Here is a 10,548-nt window from a genome sequence, read left to right on the forward strand (position 1 = left end):
AAAGATAGATGTACAAGAATGTGTGTGTGTCTTGTCTGTGGCATCACTGCCATCTAGTGAGAACGATAGTCCATTACATTCCATTTTATACTGCAAACTATACACACACATACAATAATTTCTTTGTAATACGGTAATACTTTGCAATTTAATTCCATTTTAATTTCATTTTTGATTAGATTAGCAATCTGAGTAAGTCAAGACCAGGCTATTTATGACATTTTTGCAAATGAGCAAAAATATGGCCATCAACCAGGTGATGTCTCGCTAATTCTTTGTTGAGTGGGCTAAATCTCATTATCTCTAGCCGCTTTATCCTGTTCTACAGGGTCACAGGCAAGCTGGAGCCTATCCCAGCTGACTACGGGCGAAAGGCGGGGTACACCCTGGACAAGTCGCCAGGTCATCACAGGGCTGACACATAGACACAGACAACCATTCACACTCACATTCACACCTACGGTCAATTTAGAGTCGCCAGTTAACCTAACCTGCATGTCTTTGGACTGTGGGGGAAACCGGAGCACCCGGAGGAAACCCACGTGGACACGGGGAGAACATGCAAACTCCACACAGAAAGGCCCTCGCCAGCCACGGGGCTCGAACCCAGGACCTTCTTGCTGTGAGGCGACAGTGCTAGCCACTACACCACCATGCCGCCCTGAGTGGGCTAAATGATGAGCAAAAAAATAAATAAATAAATAAATAAAATCCAACTAGTTAAGTAAGATACAGCGCCCTCCACAATTATTGGCACCCCTGGCTAAGATGTGTTAAAAGCCTTAAAATAAATTCAATTTTTATTGCAGAAGCATAATCTCACACCGAAAATTGTAGAAAAATGTAACCTTTAACTCATAAAATCACCTGTTCCACAATTATTGGCACCCATAACAATTCTTAGAAAATAAATGTAATTGAAGCATTTCCGTTATTTCTACTGTAGTTTATAAAGTTGATCAGAGTATCTAGGAACCTTTAATTAGTAATTCATCACATCCTGTTTCCCTGGGGTATAAATATGATGTGACACAGAGGCCTATTTCTCTTATCCACTCTTCAACATGGGAAAGACGAGAGAACACACCATTCAAGTAAGGCAGATGTGTGTCGACCTTCATAAGTCAGGCAATGGCTACAAGAAAATAGCCACTCGCCTACACCTGCCCATATCTACAGTCAGAGGAATCATCAAGAAGTTTAAAACAACTGGAACAGTGGCAAACAAGCCTGGACGAGGAAGCAAGTTTGTCTTGCCACCACGCACAGTGAGGAGGATGGTAAGAGAAGTAAAAAGTTCTCCAAAGCTCACTGTTAGAGAATTGCATCAAAGAGTAGCATCTTGGGGTCACAAAGTCTCCATAACAACCATCAGGCGCTATCTACATGCCAACAAGCTGATTGGGAGGCATGCACGGAAAAAGCCTTTTCTCACTTACAAGCATAAACGTAAACGTCTGGAGTTCGCTAAGCGGTACTGGGACTTCAACTGGGACCGTGTGCTTTGGTCAGATGAGACCAAGATAGAGCTTTTTGGCAACAAACACTCTAAGTGGGTCTGGCATAACACAAAAGATGAGTAGGCGGAAAAGCACCTCATGCCCACTGTGAAGTATGGGGGAGGATCGGTGATGCTGTGGGCCTGTTTCTCTTCCAGAGGCCCCGGGAACCTTGTTAGGGTGCATGGCATCATGAACTCTTTGAAATACCAGGACATTTTAAATCAAAATCTGATGGCCTCTGCCCGAAAGCTGAAGATGGGTCGTCACTGGGTCTTTCAGTAAGATAATGACTCTAAACATGTGGCCAAATCTACACAAAAATGGTTCACCAGACACAAAATCAAGCTCCTCCCATGGCCATCTCATGTCCTGGCTATATTTCACCCATGAACACACAACACCGTGAGTGTTGCTTTCTTTCTTGTTGGGTTTTTCAGCTTTGACTCTTGAACAAGATTATGAAACTCTCCCGCTTGTCATTTAAGTTCCAACAACTTCCTCTTTCTTGAGAGCACACCTATACGTATTGTCTTCCATCACTACTAGATGACTCCATCATTCATTCAGGACACGACTGACAGTCAAGCTGCGAAACGAGCACGAAATATGACGTGAAGTATTAAAAAATTAGCATCTAATTCAATGTGCATATTTTTATATTGCAGTTTTGTATTGTATCCTATCCTGTGTGTAAAGGCCTTTATACCACAGCAGTTTGCCAATGCTAATATTTTTATACATTAAAGATAGAACTACACATCATTTTTATCCATTTATAGAGCGGCGGATACAATTATTGACAGTCCGTAATTATCGATACCTTTTCAGATTTACCAATAAAAAACAATTTTACAAAAATGAGTTTCAGTTACAATAGTTATTATTGGTTAATTAATCAACCAGAAAACTCGCCTCACCCTTTGATCTTGTTGTCTGATGACACAGCTCGTTACCTGAGATGGAATTTTTTTAGCACGATCAACAATTTGAGGAAAACCCAAACATTATCACTGCAGGTAAGCATGGCGGAAAGATCATGGAAATGTTTTTACTGATCAAATTCACAGATATTTCATGATCTCCTTGTCGAAACCGACTTTGTTTCTTACTCTTTCATTTGACAGTCGCCATTTTGTATCTAAACGCGCGTTTGATAAGTCACGTGATGTTTCAATAATAGTGATCACTTTCACCGGTGTCCACCATTATCGACACCCTGTGGAATTGACATTTACAACTGTTATGGACCGATCTTTGTGTAATATTGTTGAAGTAGATGAAGTACTTTAAAAAAATTAAAGTGCTGTGATTTATAATAATTTTTTTTTCTGATTCATAACAGAATGGAATGTGTATAGGAGTATTTGAAATCCAATTGCAATAAATAGAATTAGACCAGAATTAAATTCCGAGCATATAAAAAATTACATGCTTGAAATATGCAGATTTTTCTATTCCATTCAGAAAATATTTTTTTGCAGTTTGTTGGAAATATCTACCACATATTACAATATCAGTAGACATTTTATATTTTTAGACGTAAATTTAAAATCTCAATTTTAAAAAAATCGACCTTTGACCTGGATTTTCATGTGATTACAATGTCAATTGCCTGCTGACATTTATTGGTAAACTACAAAACTAGAAATTAATACAAACAACAACGAATAATTAACAAAATGTCCATCCATTATCTGTAGCCACTTATCCTGTTCTACAGGGTCGCAGGCAAGCTGGAGCCTATCCCAGCTGACTACGGGCGAGAGGCGGGGTGCACCCTGGACAAGTCGCCAGGTCATCACAGGGCTGACACATAGACACAGACAACCATTCACACTCACATTCACACCTACGGTCAATTTAGAGTCACCAGTTAACCTAACCTGCATGTCTTTGGGGGAAACCGGAGCACCCGGAGGAAACCCACGCGGACACGGGGAGAACATGCAAACTCCGCACAGAAAGGCCCTCGCCAGCCACGGGGTTCGAACCCGGACCTTCTTGCTGTGAGGCAACAGCGCTAACCACTACACCACTCTGTTGCAATTAACAAAATGTGATCTATGAAAATACTTAAAGTGGAACAAAAAGATTTTCTGACACAGGTTAAATATTATCAGTTCATTCGTTTACAAACATTAAAATTATTTCCTCATTTACGTAAACACCAACATCGATATATTTATATAAAAGATATTTTGTACTAAATATAAGTCTATGTAAAACAAATTTTAAATAAAAAATATATGTTTTGTTAATACCACATACCGATTATTTTTTTAAAAATAAATAATCATCTGGACGTTGATAATTGTGGAACAGTGTCGATAACTGTGGACAAAGGTGTCGATAATTGTGGAACGGTGTTGATAACTGTGGACAAAGATGTTGATAATTGTGGAACGGTGTCGATAACTCTGGACAAAGGTGTCGATAATTGTGGAATGGTGTCGATAACTGTGGACAAAGGTGTTGATAACTGTGGACAAAGGTGTTGATAATTGTGGAACAGTGTCGATAACCATGGACAAAGGTGTTGATAATTGTGGAACGGTGTCGATAACTCTGAACAAAGTTGTCAATAATTGTGGAATGGTGTCGATAACTGTGGACAAAGGTGTCGATAATTGTGGAACGGTGTCGATAACCATGGACAAAGTTGTCGGTAATTGTGGACCGGCGTCAATAACTGTGGACAAAGGTGTCGATAATTGTGGAACGGTGTCAATAACCGTGGACAAAGTTGTCGATAATTGTGGAATGGTGTTGATAACCGTGGACAAAGTTGTCGATAATTGTGGAACGGTGTCGATAACTGTGGACAAAGTTGTCAATAATTGTGGAACGGTGTCGATAACCGTGGACAAAGTTGTCGGTAATTGTGGAACGGCGTTGTGGCAGTGGGGGCATGGTCAAGCGCCGGTCTGTGATAGGAGGGCGGAGCCAGGGAAGGTGAGTGGCAGAATCGCTACACCTGACAGTGATTAACCTGTGTTTTGTGTGTTTTCCCAGTAACCGCTCCCTACTTAAGGAGACAGAGGGAGAGCAGAGGGAGCGCAACCCGGGATGAGAACGCAGAGTGTGTGTGTGTGTTTGTGCGTTACGCCGCATATTAGAAACGGGCGATTTAAACTGAAAAGTTGTGAAATAAAAGCCCTCTGTGTATCTAAAGCGTAGTCCTGCCGTCCTCTGTGCTCCACGCACACTCCGTAAGCGCTACAGTGGTGCCGAAACCCGGGAAAGGTGGAGCACCAACCTTGCAGCCCCATGGAATCCTCCCCATTCGCGGACTTGGTCCACGCCCTCGCCACGGCGCAGCAGAGCCAGCACCAGACACTCGTCACGCTCCGAAAGGAGCAGGAGCGCCGCTTCGAAGCCCTGGTGCTGGCCCAGCAGGAAGATCGTGAGGCATTCCGGCATCTCCTCGCGTCTGCGGGGTCCACCAGCGCCCCAGCCGCGGGCCCGTCTCCCCTCACCGTGACCAAGATGGGCCCGCAGGACGACCCCGAGGCATTTATCACCTTGTTCGAGCAGGTCGCCGAAGCCTCGGGGTGGCCGATGGAGCAGCGCGCGGCGCGCCTCCTCCCCCTCCTGACGGGAGAGGCGCAGCTGGCTGCACTACAGCTCCCCGCCGACCGCCGGCTGGCCTACGCGGACCTTCGCCGGGCCGTCCTCCAGCGCGTGGGGCGCACGCCCGAACAACAGCGCCAGCGCTTCCGCGCGCTGCGGGTGGAGGAAGTCGGCCGGCCGTTCGCGTTCGGCCAGCAGCTCCGGGATGCCTGCTGGCGGTGGCTGAGGGCCGACGATCGCGACGCCGAGGGAATCATCGATCAGGTGGTGCTGGAGCAATTCATCGCCCGCTTACCAGCCGGAACCGCAGAGTGGGTCCAGTGCCACCGTCCGGTGTCACTGGATCAGGCCGTAGGACTGGCGGAGGATCATTTGGCGGCTGTTCCGGTGACAGGATGGCCGACGACGTTGTCTCTTCTCTCCTCTTCTCTCTCTCTTCCTCCCCCCCTTCTGTGTCCCGTCCACGCCCCACTCCCCCACCATGGAGGCGGGGGCCGGCTCCACCCCAGCCGGCCCGCCGCACCCGTGGTGCCCTCCCGTTTCTCCCTTCTGTGTCTGTCTCTCCCCCCCCCCTCAGGTGAGTGAGCCCCAGAACACAGCTGCAGAGGAAAGGCCTGGGCCGGTTTGCTGGCGCTGCGGGGAACCGGGCCACCTGCAGCAACAGTGCGCAGCAATGGAGGTGGGGACGGTGGTGCGGATCCCCGACGCGCCAGAAGCTGCCCTCGATCGGGCCGGAGCGTATCGCATACCGGTGAGTGTACAAGGGGCTACATATCAGGCGTTGGTGGATTCGGGTTGCAATCAGACCTCGATCCTCCAAAGCCTGGTGCAAGACGAGGCATTGGGGGGAGCACAGGGGGTGAAGGTGTTGTGTGTGCACGGGGATATTCACAGCTACCTGTTGGTGTCGGTCCACATATATTTCAGAGGGGAAAAATCGATAGTGAAGGCGGCGGTTAATCCTCGCCTTACCCACTCTTTGATCTTGGGGACTGATTGGCCGGGATTTCGGGGTTTAATGGCATGCCTAGTAAAGAGTGGGTCCTGCCGGTTGACGGGGAAGGTCCCGGTGTCGCTTTGGCTGGAGCTGCGGTCGCAGAGCCGTCTACGTCATCTCCGCGACAGAGTGAGGAGCCGCCAGCCCCTCCTCTTTCTATTGGGGAATCCCTCGCGGATTTCCCACTGGAACAATTGCGAGACGAGACTCTGCGACACGCGTTTGACCAAGTGAGAGTAATCGATGGTCAAACGCTCCAGCCGAACGCCACCCTGTCCTTCCCCTATTTTTCCATTTTGAAGGATAGGTTATACCGAGTGACGCAGGACACTCAGACGAAAGAGCGAGTCACCCAGTTGTTAATTCCAAAGAGCCGCTGGGAATTGGTATTCCAGGCGGCTCACTTTAATCCCATGGCTGGACACCTCGGGCAGGATAAGACACTCGCCCGGATAATGGCCCGATTCTATTGGCCGGGGATTCGCGGCGACGTCCGTAAGTGGTGTACGGCGTGCCGCGAATGCCAGTTAGTAAATCCAGCGGCCATTCCAAAAGCGCCCTTGCGCCCCCTACCATTAATCGAGACCCTGTTCGAAAGAATTGGGATAGATCTCATTGGGCCATTAGATCGGTCAACACGTGGGTACTGCTTTATATTGGTTCTGGTGGACTATGCAACGCGATACCCGGAAGCGGTGCCTCTTCGCAATATCTCAGCACGCAGTATTGCGGAGGCCCTCTTCCATGTCATCTCCCGGGTTGGAATCCTGAAAGAGATTCTGACTGACCAAGGCACCTCGTTTATGTCACGAACACTGAGCGAACTGTATGGGCTACTGGGTATTAAGCCGATCCGCACCAGCATTTATCACCCACAAACGGACAGTTTAGTTGAACGGTTCAATCGCACCCTCAAAAATATAATCAAAAAATTCGTAAGTGAGGACGCACGTAACTGGGATAAGTGGCTCGAACCCTTGTTATTTGCAGTGCGAGAGGTCCCCCAAGCCTCCACGGGGTTCTCCCCGTTTTAATTATTATATGGGCGTAAGCCGCGCGGCATCTTAGACGTACTGTGGGAAAATTGGGAGGAGGGACCTTCACAGAGCAAAAACGAAATTCAGTACGTTATGGACCTGCGCGCAAAACTCCACATGCTCACCCACCTAACTCAGGAGAATTTGCGGCAGGCCCAGGAATGGCAAGCCCGCCTGTACAACAAGGGCACGTGCCTTAGAGAGTTCACTCCGGGAGATAAGGTACTCATCCTGTTGCCCACGTCGAGCTCCAAATTAATCGCCAAGTGGCAAGGACCCTTTGAGGTCACACGGCGAGTCGGGGACGTCGACTATGAGGTAAGGCGAACGGACAGGGAGGGGGCACTACAGATCTACCACCTCAATCTGCTGAAACTCTGGAACGAGGAGGTCCCCGTGGCGTTGGTGTCGGTAGTTCCGGAGAAGGCGGAGCTGGGGCTGGAGGTTCAAAAAGGGACATTGGCATCACGTACCTCTCCGGTCCCCTGTGGAGACCACCTCTCCCCAACCCAACTCACGGAGGTCGCCCAGTTGCAGGCCGAGTTTTCGGATGTGTTCTCGCCCCTGCCCGGTCACACTAACCTCATAGAACACCACATAGAGACGCCCCCGGGGGTGGTAGTGCGTAGCCGCCCTTATAGGCTACCCGAACACAAAAAAAAGGTGGTTCGGGAAGAACTTCAGGCCATGCTCGAAATGGGCATCGTCGAGGAGTCCCACAGTGACTGGAGCAGCCCGGTGGTCTTGGTTCCCAAGGCCGACGGCTCGGTCCGGTTCTGCGTGGACTATAGAAAAGTCACCGCGGTGTCTAAATTCGACGCGTACCCAATGCCTCGTATTGATGAGCTACTCGATCGACTAGGCACGGCTCGCTTTTACTCGACACTGGATTTGACGAAGGGATATTGGCAGATCCCCTTGACCCCATTATCCCGGGAGAAAATGGCCTTTTCCACACCGTTCGGCTTACACCAGTTCGTCACACTTCCGTTTGGGCTGTTTGGGGCGCCCGCTACGTTTCAGCGGCTGATGGACAGGGTCCTCCGGCCCCACGCCACCTATGTGGCCGCTTATCTAGACGATATTATCATTTATAGTAATGACTGGCAGCGGCACCTGCAACACCTGAGGGCCGTCCTTAGGTCGCTGAGGCGGGCGGGTCTCACTGCCAACCCAAAGAAGTGTGCAATTGGGCGGGTGGAAGTACGGTATCTGGGCTTCCACTTGGGCAACGGGCAGGTGCGTCCCCAAATTAATAAGACAGCAGCGATTGCGGCCTGCCCGAGGCCCAAGACCAAAAAGGGGGTGAGACAGTTCCTGGGGCTGGCTGGCTACTATCGTAGGTTTATACCTAATTATTCGGACGTCACCAGCCCGCTGACTGACCTCACTAAAAAGGGGGCGCCAGATCCGGTCCAGTGGACGGAGCAATGCCAGCGGGCTTTCTCTGAGGTAAAGGCTGCACTGTGTGGGGGGCCACTTTTACACTCCCCTGACTTCTCTCTCCCTTTTATGTTACAGACGGATGCGTCGGACAGAGGGCTGGGGGCCGTTTTGTCCCAGCAGGTGGAGGGGGAGGATCGCCCCGTCTTGTACATCAGTCGGAAGCTGTCGGTGCGTGAGGGGCGCTACAGCATGATTGAGAAGGAATGCCTGGCGATCAAGTGGGTGGTCCTCGCCCTCCGTTACTACCTGCTGGGGCGCCCTTTCACCCTCTGTTCGGACCACGCGCCCCTCCAGTGGCTCCACCACATGAAGGATGCCAACGCGCGGATCACCCGTTGGTATCTGGCACTCCAACCCTTCAACTTCAAGGTGGTCCACAGGCCGGGGGCGCAGATGGTCGTGGCGGACTTCCTCTCCCGTCAAGGGGGGGGGAGTCGGCTGCGGGCCGGACGGGTGCCCGGCCTGAATCGGGCGGTGGGGGTATGTGGCAGCGGGGGCATGGTCAAGCGCCGGTCTGTGACAGGAGGGCGGAGCCAGGGAAGGTGAGTGGCAGAATTGCTACACCTGACGGTGATTAACCTGTGTTTTGTGTGTTTTCCCAGTAACCGCTCCCTACTTAAGGAGGCAGAGGGAGAGCAGAGGGAGCGCAACCCGGGATGAGAACGCAGAGTGTGTGTGTGTGTTTGTGCATTATGCCGCATATTAGAAACGGGCGATTTAAACTGAAAAGTTGTGAAATAAAAGCCCTCTGTGTATCTAAAGCGTTGTCCTGCCGTCCTCTGTGCTCCACCCACACTCCGTAAGCGCTACAGGCGTCAATAACCGTGGACAAAGTTGTTGATAATTGTGGAACTGTGTCGATAACTGTGGACAAAGGTGTCGATAATTGTGGAACGGTGTCGATAACAGTGGACAAAGTTGTCAGTAATTGTGGAACGGCGTCAATAACCGTGGACAAAGTTGTTGATACTTGTGGACAAAGGTGTCGATAGTTGTGGAACGGCATCAATAACCGTGGACAAAGTTGTCGGTAATTGTGGAACTGTGTCGATAACTGTGGACAAAGGTGTCGATAATTGTGGAACGGTGTCGATAACCGTGGACAAAGTTGTCGGTAATTGTGGAACGGCGTCAATAACCGTGGACAAAGTTGTTGATAATTGTGGAACTGTGTCGATAACTGTGGACAAAGGTGTCAATAATTGTGGAACGGCGTCAATAACTGTGGACAAAGTTGTCGGTAATTGTGGAACTGTGTCGATAACTGTGGACAAAGGTGTCGATAATTGTGGAACGGTGTCACGTGATCTGATACAGTAAGTAATCGGGAATCAACTCTTTTTTTCAGTGGAAGTTTGAGAAATTATTCATGCCCAGTTTACGTATTGAAAGTCTTTTTTACTTTTGCAACGGCCAAAAGATCGTTAAGGTGTCGATAATTGTAGCCGTCGGTCCAGTTACATTTCATGAAAAAAAAAATCAAGTTACAGTAGCTCTTGTTATTGCTTACATTACAGCAGCTATAAATGGCTGTTCTCTTTCCTGAAGTTAAGAAACGCATATTTACGAATGATTTAATCTAACCTTCCCAAATATAGTTCCCATCAAGCCGCTTAAGGAACTTGAACCAGAAGTGCTGTTTGTCCGGCTCTGTGAGCTGCACTTCCCCGAGCCACAGGCAGGGGTCGCGGCCGGACGCCAGCGCCTGTGTCGGCTTCATCAGTAGCGCTTTACCGGAGTCCCAGTGCCCGAGTTCCGGCCGGGATCCCGATACAAACACCTCGATATCCGCGCGCTCGGGGGTCAACACGACCCCAAACCGAAACAAAACCATTCTCGGTTAATTGAACTAATTCGTGTTCAGTCGGTGTGAGAAACCTTCTGTATTAATTTAAAATCAATTAATAAAAATAAATAAAGCGTTAAATAGCAAGAGCTAAAGCGCTGGAACCTCTCTGTGTAAAGCTCGTGCCTGCTTTAGTCGGATCCTGAAATA

General features: G+C 49.2%; 1 protein-coding gene across 1 annotated transcript in view; it reads right to left on the bottom strand.

Moving 5' to 3' along the window:
• epm2a (EPM2A glucan phosphatase, laforin) overlaps positions 1-10,548 on the bottom strand; it is a 68,553-nt gene extending 58,005 nt beyond the window's left edge. The window contains exon 1 of the mRNA XM_060936815.1: positions 10,137-10,548. Coding sequence (XP_060792798.1) covers positions 10,137-10,386 — 250 coding nt within the window. The 5' untranslated portion in view covers positions 10,387-10,548. The remainder of the gene's footprint in view (positions 1-10,136) is intronic.

This window comes from Neoarius graeffei, chromosome 13, assembly GCF_027579695.1.
Source record: "Neoarius graeffei isolate fNeoGra1 chromosome 13, fNeoGra1.pri, whole genome shotgun sequence".
In the NCBI taxonomy this organism is placed as follows: Eukaryota; Metazoa; Chordata; class Actinopteri; order Siluriformes; family Ariidae; genus Neoarius; species Neoarius graeffei.